Raw genomic sequence first — 25,277 nt, 5'->3', positions numbered from 1 at the left:
CTCAAACTTGGGTCGGAATTTTTTCAAGCTCAAAAAACTACCTTATCTTGGTCTGAATCCAGTTTCAAGCTGAGGTGAGTCAAGTGAGGTCATCGTGCTAACTCAACTAGTGTACAACTCTTACTTCTCATGTTGCTAGTGACCACGTCTATTGGACGGTGCTCAATGGGCCCCTCGGTGTATATTTCAATCTATGTCGTCCATCTATTTTCCAAGATCATTTTAATACATGAGCCCAAAAAAGAGGGAGATCAAAGTCTCTAGTGGACCACACCACAAGAAAACAGTGGTGATTGAACATCCACTGTTAAAAACCTCCAAGGGCCTACTGTAATGTTTATTTACCCTTCAACTAATTGATTAGGTAACAAAGATCTAGATGAAGGGAAAACACAAATATCAGCTTGATCCAAACTTTTGGGGCCCCTAAGATTTTTTTAATGGCGGGCATTCAATGACCATAGTTTCCTATGGTTTGGTCCACCTGAAATTTTTATCTTTCTCCTTTTTTGGCTCATGCCCTAAAATGAGCTAGAAAAATGTATGGACGTCAGCATGGATTAAACACATACACCATGCTAAGGCCCTTAGAGCAACATCTAGTAGAGGCTGTCAATCTCGGTGGAAAAACACATGGTTTGATATATCAAATGAGAGAAAACGAGGCTAATTTTATCATTTTAAAACTGTATATAATCTTCATGGTATGTGATGGCAAACGGCTGGATGTCTAAAGGTAAACCTTAAAGCGTTTTAATCACTTATTCGAGAATAAGTTAGGCAGTTATACAGAAAATCCTTGTAATTTAAACCAGACTACTAAATTAATTAAGCGTTGTAGTTAGCAATGCGATTGCCTTCCACCCCAGCCCGACTCGCCCAAGTTTCAATCCTGGCTTCGACTTCAACTCTAGAGCTATGGTTTGAACATGCCAAGCTTAGCCCTAAACATGTGTATAGATTCCCTAGTGTGGGGGTGGCTAGCAGTGAAGTGTGAAGTCACAGTGGGTGTGCTAACAAGCTACCAAAAAAAAAAAAGGTTAGGCAGTTATTCAGAAAATCCTTGTAATTTAAACCAGACTACTAAATTAAGCGTTGTAGTTAAGCAACGCGATTGCCTCCCACCCCAGCCCGACTCGCCCAAGTTTCAATCCTAGCTTCGACTTCAACTCTAGAGCTATGGTTTGAACATGCCAAGCTTAGCCCTAAACATGTGCCGAATTGAAATCCAAGCCTATGCATGCAGCCTGCTTGATTGTAGCCTGTTTCCACCACTAGTGGTCCAAGCTGTCCATCTCATAGGTTATGGGATCTAACATGATAATAAATGGATCTGTATTTGAAATTGAACCCAATGGATTGGTCTTGGTCTAAAATAGTACCACCTGAATTTATTATCAAATTCCTTGTGTTTGGGATATCTAAAAGCCATTTTGGCCCTCTCCTTTTCCGACCATGATTTCATGTGCCTTAAATATGGACCAATATGCACAACCTAGCCTTGATCCTATACTCTAATTCTTAGGGGTAGTTTGATGCTCGGAATGTTGTCAACCACACCAACTATTTTAAATAAGTTATGCAAGTCATGTTGTCTTAAATTAATTGCACTATACTTTATTCTTCAAACATTTAAAATACAGTGGTGTAACATGTAAAAAGTTTAAGATGAATGGTGACTGTTGATGCAGAAATCTGGTTAGCCCTCTTTGGACCCACGTACCTGCACAAGGAAGGGACAAGGAAGACCCTAGCTAGAGCAGGGGACCCTCTGATGCCTAAGTCAGGAAAGGAATCTAGGTTTGGTTGAGCATTCAGGGTTTATGACTAAAGATTGTGTGTACCTTTCACCATTAGAGGCATCTTTATTTATAGTTTAGGAGAGGCAGTGGCGTAGGAAAGATCTCATATTTAGTAAGTGCGTATTGTAGAGGGATTCGGATTCCGAATGCGTGGGGAATCTCCCGAGATCCTTGGTGAAGATCTCAGGATCCCGAGCGGGTCGCGGATATCCTCTAAAAACCTCGAGCAGATCTCTATCGTGATAGGCTTCCTGAATTTTCGGTTAGGATCTCGGGTGGATGCGGTCGGGCCTTGATAGGAAACGAGCTGCGCCGACTTAAAGTATGCCAACCTGGGACATGCCGACCTGAGACATACTAACCTGTCTCCTTAGTCGAGTGGTTGGGCTCCATTGAGGTCCATGGTCCTTCTGGCCTATTAGTGGGACGTCAAGCTCGACCCCATCTCCTTCTCGGCTTCAGAGTCACTTTTTTGGTTGAGATGCACCGCAGTAACTGTCGTCTTCTTCATCGTCATCACCATTATTGTCGAGTAAAGGAACAGAGCGTTCCTGATGCACTCTGGAGATCTTGAAATCGATGAATGTGGTGCTCTTGCGGGCATGTTCCTCAGCCATGGACTCTGAGTAGGAAGTGAATTCTCATAGCAATTGAGCTTCTTTTCCTTCTCCTTCCCTTTCTATCTCTTCATCGGAGCTGGCTGCATTGAATTTGAAGGCTCTCTCTATCGACAGTTTTTGATGCTGGAGAGAGGAGAACGAAAGGGCTTATTATTTGCTTGGTTGAGCGTGTAAGGTTCCGACCTAATCTTTTCTCATAGGTCGGTCCTTTTTCCCCATAACAGTAAGCTCCCCTACTTTCAAGTCTGTGAAGTGGGCTTGAGAAGTAGGCCAGACCCGGTCAGGTTAAATTGTTGTTTTGTCCGTCAAGTTGGTTTTGTCATTAATCTGCCGGATAAGACGACATGTGCAAAAATCGAGACATACTTGCAATCTTGATACACCTTACTCGAGATGGTGTGTCGTGGCTCAAGGTCACATGGGTTGTTAAGGCACCTTTTCTGCGCTTGGCGTATGGAGTGATGACGCATGGCTTGCCCTTGGTTGAGTACTGAGGGTTTAGGGCTAAAGATTGTGCGTCAATAGTGATGTGTAGTGTTTTTTTTTTTTCTTTAAAAAATAAAAATAAAAATTCACACTCACACCACAGTGGGATTACACCACAATGGGCACTCAAAGTCATGACTTCGTGTTGAAACTCTTATGAGTCTACCACTAAGGCATGTAGTATTTATGTTACTTGTGTACACTGATGCATTAGTAATATTAAGTGCCTTGAGATTGATGGTGGCATATTAGGTACTTGGGCATGCATGGTCTCACATGTCAAACTAGTATTATATTCTTGTATATACCATAAGATATTTAGCCAATTTTGCAAATTTAGACTACCCTTGATTAACTATCGTATCTTAGACACATGGTGTACTCATTTTCCCAGATTGTGTATAGAAATGAGATTGACAAACTACGTACAAGCAAGCTAGCTGGACGAACTTCATGAGCATCGAGATCGCCTTTTAAAATCCCTTCAATTGAGAAACCACAACAAACCTACCTAGCAAAACATTTTATTTGGCACAAATAAAAAGTTCACGTGAAATAAAATATTAAAATTTATACCAAAACAACCTAGACACAACATAGATAAATAAGCTAGGTCAAGAGCCAGCCAAACCAATGTAGACTCAAACCCTCCCCATGCAACAATTGACAAGAAGTTCACATTTAACAGAAATTAGTTAAAAGAATGAAGGTTGTAATATTTTAATATGGGATATGTAGGTGTTTATAAAAAATAAAAAAATAAAAATAAATTTTAAAAATAAAATACTTTACTTTAAAAACTAAATAAATAAATTATAGATAAAAAATTTCTCAAAAATATTTATATGGATTTGGAAGGGGGATTAGGAATGGGAAACCTGGGTTCAAATCTATGTGAGCGTATGGCATGGGCTGTTGAGGTAGTTTTTAATACTTTATTAAGCGCACTTTGCATTTGGTTACTAAATTTTTACTTAGATTATTAAATGCTTGAAAGTGGTTATTAAAAGTAGTTTTTTTCCTCTTCCCAATACTCTTGTGATACTTTACCTTGTTTTAAAACAATGGCAACTCTTCAAATGTAAACATAGCATAATTGTAACAAAATCCAAACAATATCCAAATTGTTAACCTAGTTGTTGATGGATCACATAGGAAAAGTCACGATAAAAACATGATATTTACCATCTGATTTTTTATTTGGAATTTGGACCATTTACCATTTTACTTCTAGACATTCATTTGATACATATCTATAATTGGATGGTTAGGATTTCCTGATCAATGGGATTTTAGAGATACGCTCCATCAATAACGTGGAGGAGAGGCCAGGGAAGCAATTTCCAAAAATAAGTTTCTTTAGTGCTGTCCACATGGCCACACCTAGTTAAATGACCTAAATGCCATTTAATCAGTTTTAAAACCCTTCCCATTATCCTTTGATTATGCAGAGTTCTATGGTCCATTTGGATAGGAAAATCTGCTCAATTAGGATTAAATACACTCCATTTTGAAGCATCCAATGACTACCATGTGGATGAGAGCCTATTGCTTACAGAGTAAACTCTGTGGGGCCCACATATGATGTATGTGTCTTATCCACGCCCTCCATCCTTTTTACCACCTCATTTTAGTGCATGAGAAAAAAAATTGAAGCATATCCAACGATCAAGTGGACCACACAACAAGAAACAGTCAGGATAATGAGGTCCACCGTTGAAACCTTCCTAGTGCCCACAGTGATATTTATTTGTCATCCAACCTGTTAATAAGGTCACACAGGCATGGATGAAGGTAAAACACAAATACCATCTTGACCCAAAACTTCCGTGGCCCCCAAGAAGTTTTCAACAGTAACCATTGAATTCCGCTGTTTCCTGTTATGTGGTCCACTTGAACTTTCAATATTCTTAAAATTTCGGTTCCTGTTCTAAAATGACCTGAAAAAACGGATGGACGGCGTAGATAAGACATATACATGACTCTGGGCCCCATGGAGGTACACAGTACGCAATCCACTCTTTTGCTGTACTATAATTGCAATTAAGCAGAGAAAAATGCTGCTTTAGTGCAATGAATCAGAGGCAAACAGAAGCTTAGCCACTCAAAAAACTAATTGGTTGGAAAACATCGCCCACAAATCTTCAAAGGAAAAATCAATCACATACAGTGCAAGGCCCTCAAAGAATCCCAAACAAATGGCTCACAGCTCTCCACGTGGCATAAGGAGCTTCAACCTCATACCATAAGATCCCTTATCCAAAGATTCCCAACACATGTCTCTCTATCGTTGGCCATCTGGATCTTTCCTCATCTCCTAGAAGGCCACCTTACATCCACAAAGATTTCCATGGCCCACAAACATCTCGCCCTCCAATATTTCAACTGTTTTCACAACAAATTCAAAACCCAACTTCCATATCTCAGGCTGAGAGAGAGAGCATTTCCTAACAATCCTATACTAAGAAAAGAAAGGCACAGAAAAAATCAATGGCAGCCCAAGCTCTTCTGTCATCAATGGATGCTGGAAGACGACTACTTGGGAGGCCCCTTCAATCCACACCGTCCAGAACTTTTGGGTCCTCAAGAAAAGCTTCATTTGTGGTCAGGGCAGCTTCCACACCCCCAGTCAAGGTTAGTAACGTACTCTCTTAATACCACTAAAATTTTAAAATATTGGGAGTGCTTGGATGTACCCCAAATCGTCATTTGGTTGCATTAGTCAGTTTTCTGACTAAAATTGAAAAGGAAAAGACATGAAAAGGTGAGTAGAATGTGCACCAATCTAGGGTGTAGACACATATCCAACCAACCATCCAATAGTGATGGGCGGGATTCTCAACATACACTTCAAATGGGTTTTTGAAAATTCACATTTTGAAATGGCCATTAGGCATGGTATGGAGAATATAGGAAGAGAAATATTCAATCATTTCCATGATGGCCCATCACATAGATGCCTGATTGGATATATTCTTATACAAATGATCTGGACCGTTCATTTTTTACACCATTGATTGGATTATTAGATTTGTCCGATGGGTGTGATTTTTGTGATTTGGTAATCCACTTACACCCACCCACCTACACACACCTTTTTTTTGTTTCGTCGTTTAAGACTCACCAAATATATATTTATTTGTGTCATTTTTCAGCAAGGAGACAGGCAGCTGTGGTTTGCATCCAAACAGAGCCTTTCTTACTTGGATGGCAGGTAATTCCAATACACTGGACTACACTGCGCATGTTAGTTACAACCCATGATGTTGCATCATAAGAGTTTTTCTGCATGGTTCTTTCCATGCAAGGGTAATTTGATAAAAGATTAAATGTTCACGTACAACGGTGCATGTGAACTTTGGCATACAACGCTCTCTTTCCAGCCAACATGTGGCTTTTGTAGAACATCCGACCCGTTCAAAAGGTGGACTGCTGGAAAGTGATGTCCTGGAAAAAGAACCAGGTTGATCTGCCCATCAGATTATCAACACCGTCAAAATCAATGTACAGGTGTGGCCTACCTAATGAGTCTTCTGATTTTTGCCCCAGGTGGTTTTAGTGGGACCGGATGTTCTATACAAGAGACACATCAACAGGAAAGAGAGCATTGTATGTGAAAGTTCAAATACAGAGTTGTATGTGAACATTTCTCTTTCACATCCTACCATGCCCATTAGGGCTGTAACTGGGCCTTGCTGCACTGGGCCAAGGTTGCCTGAGCCCAAATCATAGACTCAGATCCATCCTGGCCTGCTAGCATAGTAAGCCATTCCAACCTCTAGGATGGGCCAGGACAATGTGGGCCTCTAGCCTGAGCCCAAGTTTGAAAATCCTTATGGGCCTGGCCAGTCAACCCACCCATCTTCGCACATACTCGTAGGTTGCCTGCCATGTAAGCATGCATTCCATGTGTGGATCTGTACTTCATGTTTCATTCTCATTCATTACTAACATGCATGCAATGCAATTCAATTCACTTCAGTCTCCCCGGCGACTATGGTTTTGATCCGTTGGGCCTGTCGGACCCCGAAGGAACTGGAGGGTTCATCGAGCCCAAGTGGCTAGCTTATGGCGAGGTCATCAACGGTCGCTATGCCATGTTGGGGGCTGTGGGTGCCATTGCACCGGAGATCTTCGGCAAGCTGGGCTGGATCCCACAAGAGACCGCCCTCCCATGGTTCAAAACTGGTGTGATCCCGCCTGCTGGGACCTACAACTACTGGGCTGACCCGTATACGCTCTTTGTATTTGAACTGGCGCTCATGGGCTTTGCAGAGCACAGGAGGTTCCAGGACTGGGTTAAGCCAGGGTGCCTGGGTAAGCAGTACTTCTTAGGGTTTGAGAAGTACTTGGGTGGGTCAGGGGACCCACCATACCCAGGTGGGCCCTTGTTCAACCCACTTGGGTTAGGGAAAGATGAGAAGTCATTTAAGGAATTGAAGCTGAAGGAAGTGAAGAATGGGAGGTTGGCCATGTTGGCCATCTTGGGCTATTTTGTGCAAGGGCTGGTGACTGGGGTTGGACCCTTCCAAAACCTTTTGGACCACTTGGCTGACCCAGTCAATAACAATGTGTTGACTAGCCTTAAGTTCCATTAAGATTAGGGTTTGTTGTATGAAGTGTTGAAGGGACTTCTTATGTGTGTTGTACCATTTTGTGGACACTTGTAATTTGGTGTACTCCCTACAATATGATGAGCACTTCATCTTTGTAAATGCTACTGCTCTCTCTCTCTCATCTTTGTAAATGCTACTGCTCTCTCTCTCTCTCTCTCTCTCTCTCTCTCTAAAACTGATCAGCTACAGGTACCACAACTTGTGTTATCCTACCATCTTTTCTCAAGCACGATTTGATTGGGCCACTAATAAATGAGGCCACAACCAATCAAATCTCACCACGTCAGGACCTCAATGAATCCACTACCCCATATAGAGCAGATTTGGTGAGGCAAGGAAACACCAACTTCAGTGAGCCGTGAACATGGGGCTCACATTTATGTATATGTTGTATGCATTGATTGGAGTATTTTGATATTATTTGTATTTCTAGCTTGGAAATACCTATAATATAGATAATATAAAAAAATTCAGATATTAATAATATATAACTAAGTATTGCAAATCTATCGATATTACCAATGTATCGCTAATATTTTTGATATGTCAATTTCAGGTGTTGCTTATACCGTTAATATTGTATCAATATCGCTAATGTATTGTTAATATTTTTTATGTATAAATTCTAAGTATTGCTTATATTGCAAGTGTATTAGCGATATTTTGATAATATTGTCAATGTATCGTCAAAACATGTCGATATCATTGAAAATTTGTTTATATATATATATCATTTCAAAAAAAAAAAATTATGCACGCATGGTTGTATGATGAAATATATATTTGTATGTGTGTGTGTATATATGGAAAGGTAGATAATGAATAGATGAATGCATATATGCACGGATGGTTGATTGGTTGGTTTGATGGACAAATGTTTGTGCATGTGTGCATGCGCACACATCCGCATGGATGGATGAAATATGCATGTGTGTTTGTATGTATGTAGATGAATGGATGGATCCAAACTTTTCCCATGTTTCCTTAACGTTACTTACATATATGCTTTTAGATGCTATTAAAAGGAACTTATTATTTAATTCTTAAACATGTAAATATGCATCTTTTTATTATTATTTGATTCTTAAACATATAAATATGTGTGTATCTTTTAAGGTATTATTGAAAAAATTCACAATTTTCTATATTTCTTTAATGTTTCTCTTAGTCAACGGTACATGCTTTTAAAATTCTATTAAAGAAAAAGTTATCAGGTGTGTATCTTTTTTGTAATTATTTGATTCTTAAATATGCAAATATGTGTATTTTAGCATATCTTGAAATTTCATTAATTTTTTTTTTTACCATTTCACCATGTATTTCCAATCTTTTCTCAATGCTACATTTTCAAATATGAGCAATGTTAATACATGTTTTTAACAGTATCAATACTATGTACACTCGTTTTATATCCATGCCGTCCATCTGTTTTTTTAAGATCATTTTAAGAATCGAGCAAAAAAAAAAAAAACAAAAAAAAAGCAAAATGAAGCATATCCAATACTAAGGTAGACCACACCACAAAAAAGGTTATGATTGAATGCTCACTTTTATAAACTTCTTGTCGGCCACAAATGTTTTAGATCAAGTTGATAGTTGATATTTGTATTTTACCAACATCCAGTCTATGTGACCTTATCAAAAGGTTGGATGACAAATAAACATTATGCTCGGGCCTAGGATGTTTTTAATGGTGGGTGTTCAATCACTACTAGTTCGTATAGTGTGGTCCCCTGGAGATTTAGATATGCTTCATTTTTGGGCTCATGTTCGAAAATGATCTCACAAAACAGATGTGCGCAGTGGGAGATATAATACCTGACTCACTGAAGTGTTTCCCGGCCTCATAGAATCAGCCCTTTGGAGCGATCATAGGTTCTCACTTAACCCGTAATCTTTCAAAATTTATTAATCCATCATAAGGTAGAATTTGGACTGACTGTATGCGGCCAATCATAAATTATTGGATGTGATAAAATGAAATAACGATTGATGGATCTTCCCATCTTAACGATTTTTGAGACGTGGTCCATCTGCAGAATCTCATCAAACCAATAGTCTAGAATCTAGATCATTGAAAACATGGGCCCCGCTTCGATAAATTTCTGTATGAAGATTACTTAAAAACAAAGGATTGGGTTTTGCTAATACATTGATGTAGGAAACATTGAGACTTTAGTGCTTTGATGTGGGGCCACCTTTCAATGATCCAAACCGTGGATTAAAGTAGACAAAAAAGATTAGAAAAGCGATAGTAAAACATTAATCCATTCATGGTAGCCCATCATATAATTAGTTTGGATTATTGAAGACTGATGCAATTGCTGAAGTCCTGACGCAAGCTCTACCAACATGTTCGCATTAGCAAATCTCACAATGGAGTTGGGGGAGCTATAGAATGATATTAATTGAATATTGGTTCCTGTTAATAAGTAGGAAAAGAAAGAAAGGAAAAAAATAAGAAATTTCTTTTTATATATCATTTCCAACTATTTGATATGCCTAAAAAAATACAATGAAATTGTCTTTAGTTTTTTAAATAATTGCATCTCTCTAACATAAGAAATAAGGTACACTTGTTGTTGTGTCTCAGTCATAGACTCCCCGTAGTTTAACATTGTCATGGGTTCGAGCATCTCTTGTGGCATGAGTGTGATAGTGTATGTGAAAAAAATAATAATAAGAAATAAGGTAACTATTGTCTAAGTAATACAAAATTTTCACTTGAAAAGAAAATTTTATAGAATCCATTTCAAATAGTATTAATGAAAATAATCATTATGAATTTTTTTAACTAGTTTTTTTAGTTATTAAAATGCCATTGTCAAATTTTTAGATGCAGATTGCTTACTAATGCTGTTAGTAGTGAGGTGGCTGCTGGGCACTGCTCCTTGGGCCCTACCACCTTCCACGATGTCTGTGTTTTGTCGGTGCTGCTCATTTTTATTTTTATTTTTCCATATCATTATGTGGCATGATCCCAAACATGAGGTATATTAATTCAAATCTCTAGTGGATGGCATGATCTCAAACATGAGGCAGATTCAGGTATCTAATGGACGACACCATAAGAACACCCACCATTAAAAACTTCCTAGAGCCTGCTTTAATGTTATTTGCCATCTAACTTGTTGATCAAGTCAGAGAGAGAGACTTAGATCAAGGAAAACATAAATATCAGTTTCATCCAAAACTTGTATGGCTAAAAATGATGGGCGTTCAATCACCACTGTTTCCTGTGATGTAGTCTGCATAAAATTTGAATCTGCTTCATTTTTTTTATCTCATATACTATAATGATATGAAAAAATGGATGGACTGAGTGCACAGAATACATACATTATGGTGGGCCCCACAGAGCACAATCCACGTCCCAAATTTACATTCTCCAACTTCAAGTCTCACTTTATACCGTGGACAACCAAAAGTTCTCAATTAGATTATTTCAACCTTTTGATTTTTGGATTCTTTTAATCTGAATGTAATCAATCACGGGAACTTTTGTATAATCAATGTGTTGAATATATTCACCATCAAGGGTTTTTGGACATCCAATCTAAGGGAGCCTTTTCAAATAAACGGTTTTATATAATGAAAGGAGGCATCCTATCTATCACTTGTATGATGATCCAATCCATGCACTCCAATGGTTCCACCATTGATTGGCAGCTATCTAACAGTTGCCTTGATGAGACTATCATAACAACCTAATAAATATGGATCTTGTCTCACTGAATGTGGGCCATTGATGATTTTTACCTTTCAGTGCCTCGCCACTTGAAGGGCTAATATCTTCTGAATAGTGTGATATTTGGTCTCTGGCCCATTTACCACTGAACCTACTGGATGAGAGGCTGCAGTCTTGTTAATGGATGCCACATGTGTGCGACATGGAGGGCATGATGGCTTCCATGCCTCCAGATGTACTGGATCTGCTCCCCCTATAGTTGGCATGAAAATGGGCAGAAATTGACGGTTTATATTTATCACGAAATGGTGGGTTAAAGTGAACTTTAAACTATAGGTCATCCAATGAGCCTGCAACTAGATGGACGGTTCTGATCCCTCAATCTCTTCTGTGACTTGTTTGGAAAGAGGTAGGCGTCACAGATGCTCAGTGGAATCAGTTCCACTGAATCATTTCGCCCCACCAAGTTTTGTGGAGCGGATTAGGTGTTACCTGGACAACACCTTAGTGGGTGTTTCCCTAGCCATGGGGCCCACCTTGATGTATGTTTTTTTATATCCACGCCTTCCATCAGTTTTTTGAGCTCATTTTAAGCCATGATCACAAAAAATGAAGCAGATCCAACTCTCAAGTGGACCACACCACAGGAAACAGTGGCCATTAAATGCCCACCTTTAAAAACTTCCTGGGACCCACCATAAAGTTTATTTGCCAAACAACCTGTTGATGAGGCCACACGGACTTGGATGAACGGAAAACACAAATAACAACTTGATCTAGAACTTGTGGCCCCCAAGAAGTTTTAATGGTGGAGATTCAGCCCCTACACTGTGGTCCACTTGAGATTTGGATCTGGCTCATTTTTGGCAACATACACTAAAATGATATGAAAAAACTGATGGACGGCGTGGATACACACCAAATACATCAAGGTGGGCCCCACGATTAGGGAAATACCCACTGCCGTGTTACTGGGGTAACACCTAATCCGCTCCCAACAAGTTATGGCATTGTCGGGCTTTTTCCATGCCATGCACACGTGGGAAGAAAAAGACGGCTAGATTTCATGCACATTTGTAATCGTAACGGCTAGATTTCATGGTTAAACTATAGAAGTTGCAGCCCACATGTACTCACACGTGCCAACTTTCGCCTGTTTAAGACATCTGACCGGTGCATAAGGTGGGCCCCATCATAGATATGATCTGAACAAAAGTCAGGCGGGTCCACTCATCAGACAGGCCACAACTTGCATGGAAAAATTGGACGGTCTAACGGAATTTGCCGACAGTTGACGTCCAAAGCACAAGCACGGCCTACCTGATTGAGTCTACCAGTCTCATTTTCATGTCAGGTCAGCTTCGTGGCGGATCTCATCTCATACGCCGGGCCCGATTGATAGCAAACACGTGCTGCAGCTGAAGTGCATGAACGTACGTTCTTGTTTATGATAGTATGCAACAGGCTATATACTAATCACTAATCAATCTACGAAGATTTTTCAGCTGAACGATGATAGTAATAAAAACATCATTATCTCATAACTACAGTTAAAGATTCAAAGGTCCATTTTCTCCTCAACGATAATCAATGATGGATTTAACAAAAATACATCTAATTTCAATTAGTGATTGATCAATTGGAAATTCGGAATTCAAATAGTTGGGAAAAGGCTACAACAGTGATTTATTAATTGGAAATTCCAAACTCAAATGGTGGGACAAGGCTATGATGATGGTGGCGGTGGTATTGATGGTGTCGATGATTCAAGTGAGAATAATTTCATGGTGATGGTGTCAATGATTTGTCTCGTTTTGATCTTGATCTGGGTCCCATCGGCTTAAGTCAGTCTTCACTTAACACCACTCAGATAAATAATCATTTTTTTTTTTTTTTGAAAGATCACGATATATATATATATATATTAACGGGAAAAGGAACTACAAAGGGAACGGCGCCGCTGAGAAAGCGAACCACCTAAGCTCCAAGAAAAAGAACATTACAGCCCTTTAGATTATCTAAATTAGAAGCTCACTCTATCATCAACTGTTTAACTCTATATCACTCAGATAAATAATCATTAAGCTAGATATATTTTAAATAGTTATGGATATGTTAAATAATTATAGATAATTCTTCCTCATCATCATCTAACTGACCCGAATCAAATGGGGTCATCGTCATCACCATCAGCTAAACTTTAGCTGAACTAAATGAGATCATCGTCGCCATCATCATATAAACCTCATTGCACAACTAAATAGGGTCAGCTACATGAATTTTGTTCCACCATTCCACTGTGAAGGACCATATCCCTAGTTAAACCATAGGTCATCAAGTATTTTCTTACTACCTTTGCTCATGTTCTTTTCAGACTTTTCCTTGCTAGACGTGTTTGTGGATGGGAACCCCTAGTGGGGCCCACCCCACATGAGGTAGCATGTGCTGGACACGTATTTGTGGGTGGGAATCCCTAGTGGGGCCCACCCCACATGTGGTAGTAGTAGAGGACTGCTAGCCTACACCACCCACCACCTCTCCTTCTTATTTAGAGATAGAGAACGGGGGGTGTTGTAGCGTGTGAGGCGACAACACGGAGAGAGAGAGAGAGAGATAGAGAGAGAGAGAGAGTAGTGTGTAAGTGAATCAAATAAGAGGAGATAAGAGACTGAAGAGGCGGGCCTTCTCTCATGCTTGATCGAGATCGCATATATATTAGTAAATCATTGTTATCGACACATCAGATTAATAAATTGGCATGTCATCCCATTTTGTGGTTGACTTGAGTGAGCCACCATATTCTGTCTCAGTTTTTCAATTTGGTCATCGTGTAATCGTGTTATTCGATCTATAATAATTCAAATGTAATACGCCATGTCGTCCACATGCTCCCTACACCATTGTCCTTTTAAAACCTTCAAACGTTTTTTTTTTTTTCCCCTCAAAAGGAAATGTCCATTTTATTAAAGAAAGTATTGGGATATCACTAAAGCACTTTAAACCCTTCAAGCTTCTAATTGGTACAATTTTTTATCTCCATCGTACATGGTCAAATCTTCTTAGTCTTCTTTTCCTCATCTTATTACCCATTGGTGCTACTAATTTCCCTAACTGCACTTTTTACTAATTCTATTCATCCTCATCTTGCAACTCATCCATTTCAACATCCTCATTTCAGCTTCACTAGTCAAACATTACTATCATCATCATCATCTCATTCTTATTCAAATTAACGGGGTCGGCTCATCCTATAAACATGTCGTTCCTCAAGTAACCAACATTCTAACCCATTAAGCATGCTTGGTCTCATAGCTCTCCTATAAAATTTCCACTTCAATTTCATTGGTGTGCAGCAATATCATAAAACTCCAAAGGAACATTTCCACTTCATCCACCCAACTCTAATTCTATGAGAAACATTTTTCTCAATCACTCCACTTTCATGAATCATCAACACAAAATATCAAAAATGGTCATTTTTTAGTATTTCTTGACCAACAATCTTAACCATGTCCTTAGCTCTCCTATAAAATTTCCACTTCAATTTCATTGGTGTGCAGCAATATCATAAAACTCCAAAGGAACATTTCCACTTCATCCACCCAACTCTAATTCTATGAGAAATATTTTTCTCAATTACTCCACTCTCATGAATCATCAACACAAAATATCAAAAATGGTCATTTTTTAGTATTTCTTGATCAACAATCTTAACCATGTCCTTGTTTATGCTCCTATTGTTACTAAGATTGTGTTCCACATGCTCTATTTTAGTCTTACTAATTTTAAAACTTTAGACTCTATCTTTCAAAAATAAAATAAAATAAAATTCTAGAGCATCCCTAAATAGTTCTAGCTTTGCCTTTACTCCGGGTCTCATCAATCAAAACTATGTCAAAATAATTATAGATAGTTTAAAAACATAAAATAGCATAGCTCATTGAATGACCAATCAGTACTGTGGTGGTCCAGGGCCAGGCCAGGCTGCCCAGCCCATTGCCACCCCTACCCCAAACAAGCATATTGCATGTACCAAAATCACCAAATCAATTGTGATTCAAGGGCAGATTCAAAATGGGCCACAAAATTCAGCAGTTCAAGATCACTCTCTATGTAAAGATGATTTTTGAAGAAGATATAAGCACAACCTAAACATCTCAGGGCCATTTCAGTTCTTGTGATGATATATGGCTATGTGCAAATAACAGCATACGGTCTATTTGGGATACTTGGCAATGAAGATGGGGAGAATTGGCAATCCAGACAGAATGGTGGAAACTCATTCAGCACAATTCCCATTTTCCATCCCACCTTCGGATTGTTTGGGTGTAGCCACACCCCCCATATCCTCTCAAAATCTATGTTTGGGTGTCATTCCAAACACACCATTAGCTACACTTTGAACATGCAAAAATAATCTCATGTGGGAAAGGATCTTATTAGTAGCATTGCACGCTTACAATACAACTTGCCTAAGAAAAACATGAGGTTGGGTCTAACATCAATCTGGACCTTTCATTCCTTGTAGTCAACACTTGATAGGTGACAATGAAAGAATCACACTGATCAGAAGGATTGCTAACTGTCCAATCAATATCATGCAAAAATGGATGGTCAAGATTGTGCAAAGAATAGTAGGTCCATTCATCAACTTGAAGCATCCATTCAATGGCATCCGCCATGCATTGCATAGATTCCAAAGAAACATTTCGTTTAGATGATGCTAATCAACATTCAAATACGGCAGGATCATCCAATCAGTGTGATTTTTTGCATAGTAGCCAGCAAATAGCCAGCTTGAATGGATGGACAATCCAGATTGATGTTTCAGCGGTCCCACATGGCCAAATCAACACCATCAGTTCATCTTAACATATGATTTAAAAAGAAAAAGAAAAACTAGTTGTATAAGATCCTTTCCCATCCCATGCAACACAGCATCATCAGTTCATCTTAACATTCCAAAACAATATGCTGACATGTGTGTGTTCTGGACCATTAATCAGGTGGGGCCAACTTGAACATGAAGTAGCCAGTCCACTCATCAAGTGGGGCTAATGAGTATCGTAATAATGAACGGTTGACAAACAAGTGGAACATAATAATATTGCAATCAATGAATTAGCGTACCCATGTGGCCCACTTGATGAGTGATGGCTCGGCCCAGATGTTGCAAATGTGCACTACGCTGGCACATCTTCAACCTCTCCTGGTGCAAATCAAACCACCTAAGCATTTATGGAAAGAAGGCTCCATTAAGTTAGTTCTGTCAGTCATGGATTATTCAAGATTTTGCATAAGCGAATGCCCATAGACTGAAATTAGGCAGAAAGCAGTCTCTACTCTCTACAAACATTTGAATCCGACCCCCCCTTTTTTTTTTGTTCAAATATCAGATTACGGCTGCGTTTGGATGTAAAACTGAATTGGATTGTGATAACTCAGGTAAGTAAAGAGGATGAAACCAAGCAGGTTTCAGTGCAATCACAACAGTGTCGGTTCCTTCCTTATTGAACTGAATTATTGAAATCCAATTTGATAGCGCATCCAAACACAGCCTAAGTGAAGATTACTCACAAGTTCCGATTTGCAGCAGCATTTCACAAGCTCCATGTGCCTGTCAAATGCATGGATCCACCACCCGACAAGAGCAATGTCCGTCTCCAAAGTGCTTGACCTTACTGACTCTCAACAATCCTCGGTTCAATAGCAAATGCCCATCAGTTTGGATTTCAAATTTCACAAAGAAGTCACTGAATTTCTCTGCCAACTGTGCTCCCAAGGATAAAGCGGGCCATTTATCAATTTGGCTAGAGCAACCTCAGAGAGATTAAGACGACGTCGAGTTCATGTAACCTGTCGACAGTGAGGAAGTATAAAAGGGCTATCTGGATGAACACCTGCACCTTCCGAAGTACCTCCTCTCTTTGCATAGCTCACATTTGCTCCAGGACATGACATTAGGAAACTCATCGGTTCCCTTGTATTGTGATTCATAATTGCCGGGGTTGAAATTCCCATAAGAGGCAGAAGATTCCTTAATCCTGGTGTGTACTTGTGATCATTTGTGCTCAAATCAGATTCTGGATCAGAAGAGTCGTCAATGAAAATCACCTCTCTGGTGGGTTCGGCAGCTTGAGTGGAAGAAACAGGCTTCTGAGCAATTCTCTCGACATTATGTGCAAATGGAAAATTGGGTTTTTCATTCAATTTATTCAGCTGAGTCTGCAATGCAGAAAGAGCAGATCCTCCCGCATGCATGGCCTGATGATCGCCAGGCAGTTGGTGCACCTTCAGATTACCATGATCTCTGAAACTTCTTGAGAAACCAACATCAAAGTCCGGTGATGGGTGTGATGACTCGATAGTCACAGAACCATTGGAGGACTGATTGGAGACATTGCCAGAAGAAAATCCGAGAAATGTAGGAATGGGACACTTTGCACTTGAGTGGTCATTCAGAGTAGCTTTAGGCCTCACGGAATCATCTTCATCTTTGTTCCCAACCATCAAGTTCTTTCCCATCAACCTTAAGATGGGATGAGAATGCATCGGCTGCCGAGGATGAGTTTGAGAGGACGGGCTAGCTGGGCCGTTATCACTGAAATTTTGGTTTTCTACAGCAGATATGGAAGATGCCTTTACTGAAATGACCATCTCATCACTTCTCAAACTGAGGCCTGAACTAGAAGTACAGAATTCCACTGGCTTGCTTTCCCAATCAGAAGCCATCTGTTTTCCTTCATTTGACAGTGTCATGGCAGTAGCCGTGACGCTTTTTTGCCTCCAGAGCTGTGGGTCCTGATGCGTCATGGCAGGACCATGAGAAGCACTTTCCTTCCGCATGCAACAGCACAACCGGTCTTCTGAAAGGCTCGTATGTTCTTTTTCAGATAAAATCATAACTTCCAGTTTCTCTACATCTATTTGTGTTCTTTCTGCTCCCGCTCCCAGCTCTACATCATTAGCATCAGCCAATGCAGATTCATTGCCATTGCCTTGAAAGCTTGAAATCATGTTTCCTTCAACTGTAGCAGATCCTACCATTGGTTCCTGCTTAAAATATTCGAACTCAGATCTCTCTGTCACTGGGGCTGAGACGGTTGAGCCTGCGGAAATAGGAGAACTTTGTAGGTCTCTATCAGCTGGCTTATGTTGATCTTGTTCAGATGGAGGCCCATTAGAAGTTATCGATGAGTCCTCCTGAAGTTGGAATCCCATTTCTCCAGGACTCGCCAAGCATGCTCCCGATCCTCGAATAGGAATACAGTCAGAACACTGAAGCTCTTGATCAGCATAAGATGCAAATGTGGGTCCCACACTTTCTTCGAGAGATGGAGATAAATTGGGGTGGATATCAGAATAAGCAGCTGGTACATGGTCTTCTGAACTTCGGGTTTCACTGGTCCTCAAAACAAGGTCTCTAATAGCCTTCCCCCCAGAATATTTAATACCAGTATCCCCACTTGCCGTGGCCTCCTTGGCCACAAATTCTTGGCCATTGGATTTGAATTGGAAAACATCATTGCTCGGGTTTTGATGAAAAGTACCTCCAGCTTGAGAATCCATGCTGTCCAAGTCATGACCACGGCATTCAGCTTCAACATTCAGCCCTCTTGAATTTATAGTTTCCCGCCTTTCTGATTTATCTAATGCCTCTCTATCTAATCCACACTCCAGCTCATCAGTTCTTTCACGAGACACTTCGTCGACAATCTGTTTTGTATCAGACCTTGTAAGATTCTTTGATCGACCCCATTTATGGGTCCTGTTTACCTTAAGGGTCCTTTTAAAGGATGGAAGCTTTCTCTTCTCATTACATACACTTGCTTCTGTTGGAACAGATGGTTTTCCAAACAAAGCACTCTTCCTCCAAGTTGAGATTTCTCCAGCTTTCCGCAAGATGGTATCATGACCCCCAGATGATTTTGTAGACATCCGGACAGCAGTTGTGTTAATCTCCACTCTCTTGCTTCTCGGAGAAGAGACTTGATTTCCGAGAGCTCCTGCAAATTTCAACGCACAGCCAGCTTTAGAAGAAGTGCCTTTTGTTGACGGATTGAAGCTATGCTTGGGCAGTTCTGGGGACTTGTTCCCATTATCTGCGAGACCATCCACGTTGGACAAGGTCTCCACTCTCTTGCTCCTTTGGGAAGCCATGGAATTCTCAGGCAATCTCTTGAGTTTCAAAACAAGACTTCTCTCTGCAGAAGGATTGGATGAAACTGATTGGTTTCTTTCGATCGACAGGTCCTCCAGCACAGGCACTGGATCTCTGTCATTGAGCTTTTTTGGAAGATTGGTTCTTTTTGAGCATACCCATTGTTTTAATGTTCCAGAACTGCTACTTTTGATTGGGGGTCGAACTTTCAATAACTGAGATAGCAATTCTTCCTTCTCCTTGTGATTGTTTTTCCAATCTGGTGCCCCATGAATCTGATTACCAACAACACCCAAATAAGAAAATGAATATATAACATATCTCATGCAATTAAATAATGAGATATTAAGGATGCATTTGGTAGCACAAGCGAATTGGAAAGAAAATTATTAGTTTAATCAAAAGTGACAAAAGATAAAGAAATTCCTAGTATTCATAATGAGGATGAAGCCCTCAAATTGCAGTTATGTCATGGTTTTTTGACTTGTCTCAACTCACTCGGCCCGAGTCAAGGGTAAATAAGCCCAACACGCCTGAGTTGGGGGTGAATAGGGGGGTTCATGGTTCCATTATGACTTGATCACTACTGAAATCAAGTCAACTCGCCCGAGTCGTCAAACAATGAGTTATGCTCCTTTCAAATCCAAATCGAGAGTATTGTAATTGCAATTTCGATGACAAACAAATGTTAAGGAAATCACAATATGGTGATAACAATTGCAATTCAATTCAATAATGCATCCAAATGCACTTAGAATTTTTTAACCTAGCAAAGACAAAAATGAGAAACAACACGACTAATCCAGCACAATCATCAAAAACTCTGGAAGGGTCATTTTCTGATAAAAAAAATTTCAAATTGCAGCAAGTGAGCTCAAGAGTTTCCAAAGACATTGGTTACTATTAGTCATTTTGCAAGAGTATTGAACTCCATCGAAAGATTAAGAGGAACTGACATCATTGTTAAAGAGAGGAAATGAAACAATCCATGAACGGTGGACATCACATGGGAAATTTGCATTCGAAATTCAAGAAACAACAGAAAAAGGAAAACAAATATACCTCGCCTTTGCTCAGCTTGATGGTGCATGTTCTCTTGCTGAGACTCAAGTGCTTTGAACATTTCGATGCAAGACGTTTTTTCTTCCTGATTGAAAAGTTCTTGTTATTCGTATCATCTTCTTTCACAAGTTTCCTCGGCTCACAACTCTCCACAGCCGTTGATGCTGATCCACTGTCAAATTTCGATAAAATCCGGAGCTTTGTGCCATTCGAATCGAAATAGACTGGATTTTCATCATCATCGTCCATAAAATTGACTTGGGCCTTCCGTTGTCTTTTGCTCTCAGCACGAGCCTCATCATTTGGTGTTGTCAAACTCAAATCTGTGGCCCAGTTTGAACCGTTCCTACGATCAAGTTCTTCTAGAGTGCAACTTGGGGCGGTCTTGTAGATATCCACCAGCAACCTTTTCTTCCTTGGTTTAACTTTCTGTTCAGTTAATTTAGTCATAACTCCCTTCATAGTAGACTCCATAGCAAGGCACTGATCGATGTGAGCATTCAAAGTGGTGTTTGAAGTGGACGAGAATGTCTTGCAAACAGGGCAAACTTTCGAAGCCATGGGCTCCGTCACAGCACTGGAATTTGGCACAATCTCTTCTGTCCGGCCAGGTCTGGAAATGGGACCCAATCTCACAATCAACCGGCGCTTTTTATCTGATGGTTCACAAAAAGTATCGATTTTCTTAGAAGAATGGGGAGGATTTAAAACTTCTACCGAAGCCTCTGACGCGGTCTCTCCTTCTCCACCTACCTCACTGGAACCTGAGGATCTTGACAACCCACATGGTTTCTCATCTGCTTGATGGGGTATTAAATTACCCTCTTCTAATAAGAAAGACTGATCTTGATTGGATGATATGAAAGCTGATTGATCAGATGGCCCACAATCATCATATTTAGTTTCATTTAGCTTCAAATCCTCTGAACCAAATGAATCAACTTCCGGTAAGGCTTTCTCAACACCCACGTGAATAATCAGTTGATTTCCTACACCTTTTCTGCGACACTGAGCTGCTCTTACTAAATTGGGAGGTTCAAAAGGTGGCAGTATGTTTTCTACGCCATGCTTCAAGCAAAGATGCAAAAACTGCTGAGGAAATGGCCAATTTGCCTCTATATCATTGCTCCGGGAAGTAAAAACATAATCCCTGAAATCCAAAATTTTCTTTTATATCAAGCCCAACATGACTGTAATTCTTAATCATATTATTTAATTATATCTTATAATTTACAACCGCTGATTGCTTTCAATATCTCAACATTTCATCCTACATTTGGATGCCAAAAGTATATCAGCAGTTCAACTAAGAAGATCAATCTTACACAGCTATGTTTCTTTACCAACCATCTGAATTTTATATCATATGTTAAAGGTATAAAACAAGACCTCATTAGCCAGCTTAAACTGCTACATGGCAAACGGTTAATTAAAACTGCGAATCTAGCTCCTGGATGGTTTAGAAAATTCAAAGGGACCCATCAGTCCATTACAGAGAGAGAGAGAATCAGACCCCAAAACAAACCAAAGGAGGTGTCTACAGCACAAACAGCATATCCCAAGTGGGATTTCATCCATCAATCATAGTAGCCTCTGGATGTAGTTTGAAACAAACCAAATCTAGCGAGAAACATGAAATCATGAAAGGAAACAATGCAGAGATGTAGCTGAACCACAAAAAGGGTCAAAGGCGTATAAAAGTATGCCCGGAAAACTGAGATTCAGGCATGAACTATACAGATTCATAAAAGACATGAAACATTGAAAAGAAATTGCGGAGATCCTTGATATTGTAGACAGGTTAAGTTGGGCCCACATGTTCATGCTTTGAGCAAATGATTTTAGCTAAATTAGGAGCTATCTGATAATCTCGGCGTAATGAAGAAATGACAAAAATGGCTGATTGCAAAAGGGCTTCGATAGCTTCATGAATAATCAAATACATCACCCGTTCTGATTCATATCAGACGTGAGGAAATACCAGAGAATTAACTACTATATGTGGGAAAAGAGAAGCACTTTCTCTATACATTTTTATTTTTTTTTCATTTTACCTTATGGAGAAATGGGATTGGTGGTGGGGTTCATCACCACCATTCAATTCTGAAATAGAACAAGGGGGATCTGATGGTGGAATTTCAATGGATAACATCTGAAGTGAGGCTTCTCCTTTCTTGTGCTGCGTTCTTCCTTAAATCTCTTGTAATTATAGCCTTCCAGCATAACCCAAGGAGAAGGATCAAAAGCCTACAAAGAGAAACAGACCCCCTTTTCTCCTTTAGATTGCTTCAAAAAACAGCTATGCCTGCAGATAATGGAAAGCGGAAATTATAAGGTTAGATAACAATCCCCAAAAGAAAATTATAGATGAATACCATCTTCTACAGACTTCTAGAATGTTATTTTATGTGGGCATCCATGGAAAAGCTGAGGAAATAGACTCTGAAAAACTCATGAAGAACAATACTAAACAACAAGAACAAGATCTAAAAGATCCGGCTTCCAGAAGCTTCTAGAATGTTATTTTATGTGACCAGGGCCAGGAAAACAGAACTGGGAAGAAACCCATAACATGAAATCCGAGAGAGAGAGAGAGAGAGAGAGAGAGAGAGAGAGAGAGAGGAAGAGGCCATGAAACAGCCGGACAAGAACCAGCAAAGAAAAACATGCATATCATCACATGCAAATAGAGACCCAAGCCTAGATTCTTTGAATAGTAAAAAAGAAACCTTTTGAAATAAGAAAAATCAAAATCAAAGAAAAAGAGAGAGAAAGTTCATGAAATCACAGAAGCCTTCAACTTACTGGCCCTTTCCTTGATGGGTTTTACAGGATGATTCAAAAAAGAAGAAGAAAAAGAAAAACAGACGAGGACTTGAATTTCAAAGACCAAAAGCTTGAGTTTCAAAGACCAAAAGCAAGACTAAAGAAACCCATTATCAGATTCTTTGGTAGAAGCCTCAGAAATCCAAAACAGAAAGAGAGATAGAGAGAGAGAAGAAGAAGAAGAAGAAGAAGAAGAAGAAAGAGAGAGATTCATGAAATCACACCAATCTTCTACCTTAGAAGCCTTTCTGTATTGGGTTTTATCAGCAAACTCAAATTGAATATGAGATTATTTGAGAAAAGACTGAAAAAATCACATAAAACAGAAAACAGAAATCTGATAAACCTGAGAAATAACCAAAAAAAATAAAAATAAAAATAAAAAGAAGAAGAAGAGAGATTTACAAACAAAAACCTATTGATGTCCTTGGATCAAATCATAATAAAATCTACGAACAATCCATGAACAGATTCTTATAAAAAATCAAAATCTAATAAAAATCTATGAACAGATTCTCATTATAAAAAAAAAATCAGAGAAAATCACCAAAAAATGAGACAAAAATCAGAGACAAGAACCTACGAAAACTTGCTTGTATCTAGAAAAAATCAATGACATGAAAAACCAAATTCCTAACAGGAGACCCAAAAAAAAACCATGAAAATTACTTCAAGGCCTTTACCTTCATCTGCTATGTACCAAAAACAGTACAGAGAGAGAGAGAGAGAGAGAGAGTTTCAACACCTACAGGAAGAAAAGAACGCCTCCCACATCAAAGGCATCCGGTGCTCTCTACGAAAGCATGTTTTCACAGTAACGCAGGAGAAGAGAGAGATAGAGAGAGAGAGAGAGAGCTATGACGTATCGTACACCTACTCGAGAGACTATACCCAGGCCCAAAAGTTTTATACTTTAAACTCTATCATCTCAGCCCCCATTTTGTAGTGTTGGAGCCTATATCTCAATAATCCAACCCGTTGGTTTTATGGGCCCCACCATAGATGGCCCATGAACCAAAAACCCTAGTTGAAAAGTTCCCAACCTTCAATAGAAGGCCATAATATTAAACGGTTAATAAAGTAACCACAGAAATAGTTCAACATAGAGCTACATTCTTCCCATCTGGGCCTATATTTCGTGTATAAGTCATCCACAGGGTGGCCGATCATATCAACGGTTTAGATTACTGGACGATGTGCCTCGTCTTCACAAACTGAAAACATGAATGGAGACGTTAAAAATCTCGACCTGGGAAATTTCTCGGGAGATTTTCAAAACTTGTTATTACCAATGAAATAAATAATTTTAAATTTCTAAATATAAATTAAATAAGTAATTAGTTAATATTTAAAACAATTTAAATAATGTCTCCATAAAATCGTGAAGAAAAATAAATATTCAAATAATATAGCAATAATATCGTTGAGATTTTTATCGCGAATATATCGATATTTTAAAAATCTGGGCGATATTTTGTTTTAGTGCCGGAACCTTACTCATCTGTACTCGCGAGCCGCAGTCTGTTGCTTTTCTATGCACGCCAGGGCTTACATAAAAAGCCCTAAAGTAAAAAAGAATAACAGAAATGCCACTCTATTTGGTGGCTCGAAAAGGAGGCTGAATTCAGTGTACGTGGGAGTACCATTAACTGTACGCCCGAGGGTATCAAATCATCCAATAGGAGCTGTTTCAACCAACTGGCAAAGAGCCATGCGCATGAGGACACGTGGCATACATGTTACCTCAATGCACGATGTCCAAATCACTGCAACATTGGAATTTTTGTATGGTCCTTACATTAAGCTGAGAGATGATCTTAGCTATCAGATCAACATCTATAAAATGGATGGTCAGAATGTCCAATTAATCTAATTTTGGAGATACAACACATATTTACAGTGGATTCCAATGTTTGGACGGCTGTGATATATACATCTATGCAAAGTGGATAGTGCATGTGTACGCATATCATATCCATATTTTCCTCACTTTACACTTAATCCAGACCAACCAAA

The 25,277-nt window shown here is 39.4% G+C and overlaps 2 protein-coding genes across 4 annotated transcripts; one reads left to right on the top strand and one right to left on the bottom strand.

Annotated features, from left to right (window-relative positions):
• Positions 1 to 5,310: 5,310 nt before the first annotated feature.
• Positions 5,311 to 7,623, top strand: LOC131257707 (chlorophyll a-b binding protein 8, chloroplastic-like). The gene is made up of 3 exons (XM_058258519.1): positions 5,311 to 5,542; positions 6,064 to 6,122; positions 6,891 to 7,623. The coding sequence occupies exons 1-3, from the start codon at positions 5,399 to 5,401 to the stop codon at positions 7,504 to 7,506; spliced, it is 819 nt and encodes a 272-aa protein (XP_058114502.1). The 5' UTR covers positions 5,311 to 5,398; the 3' UTR covers positions 7,507 to 7,623.
• An 8,561-nt stretch (positions 7,624 to 16,184) lies between these two features.
• On the bottom strand, positions 16,185 to 24,102 carry LOC131257705 (uncharacterized). 3 transcript variants are annotated; one of them, XR_009177566.1, is made up of 5 exons: positions 23,945 to 24,102; positions 22,490 to 22,740; positions 20,436 to 21,585; positions 16,790 to 19,648; positions 16,185 to 16,478 (listed from the first exon to the last, which is right to left on the bottom strand). XR_009177566.1 is itself a non-coding variant. In XM_058258518.1 (3 exons), exons 1-3 carry the CDS (start codon positions 22,585 to 22,587, stop codon positions 17,060 to 17,062), a joined length of 3,837 nt encoding a protein of 1,278 aa, XP_058114501.1. In that variant the 5' UTR covers positions 22,588 to 23,028; the 3' UTR covers positions 16,867 to 17,059. The 3 variants fall into 3 exon arrangements, 1 of the variants encoding a protein (XP_058114501.1); XR_009177565.1 differs by having other exon boundaries at positions 16,185 to 16,440; XM_058258518.1 differs by lacking the exons at positions 16,185 to 16,478; positions 23,945 to 24,102 and having other exon boundaries at positions 16,867 to 19,648; positions 22,490 to 23,028.
• Between the last annotated feature and the right edge of the window lie 1,175 nt (positions 24,103 to 25,277).

This window comes from Magnolia sinica, chromosome 10 (genome assembly GCF_029962835.1).
Source record: "Magnolia sinica isolate HGM2019 chromosome 10, MsV1, whole genome shotgun sequence".
NCBI classification, from domain to species: domain Eukaryota; kingdom Viridiplantae; phylum Streptophyta; class Magnoliopsida; order Magnoliales; family Magnoliaceae; genus Magnolia; species Magnolia sinica.
This window is presented reverse-complemented; position numbering and strand designations above follow the sequence as displayed.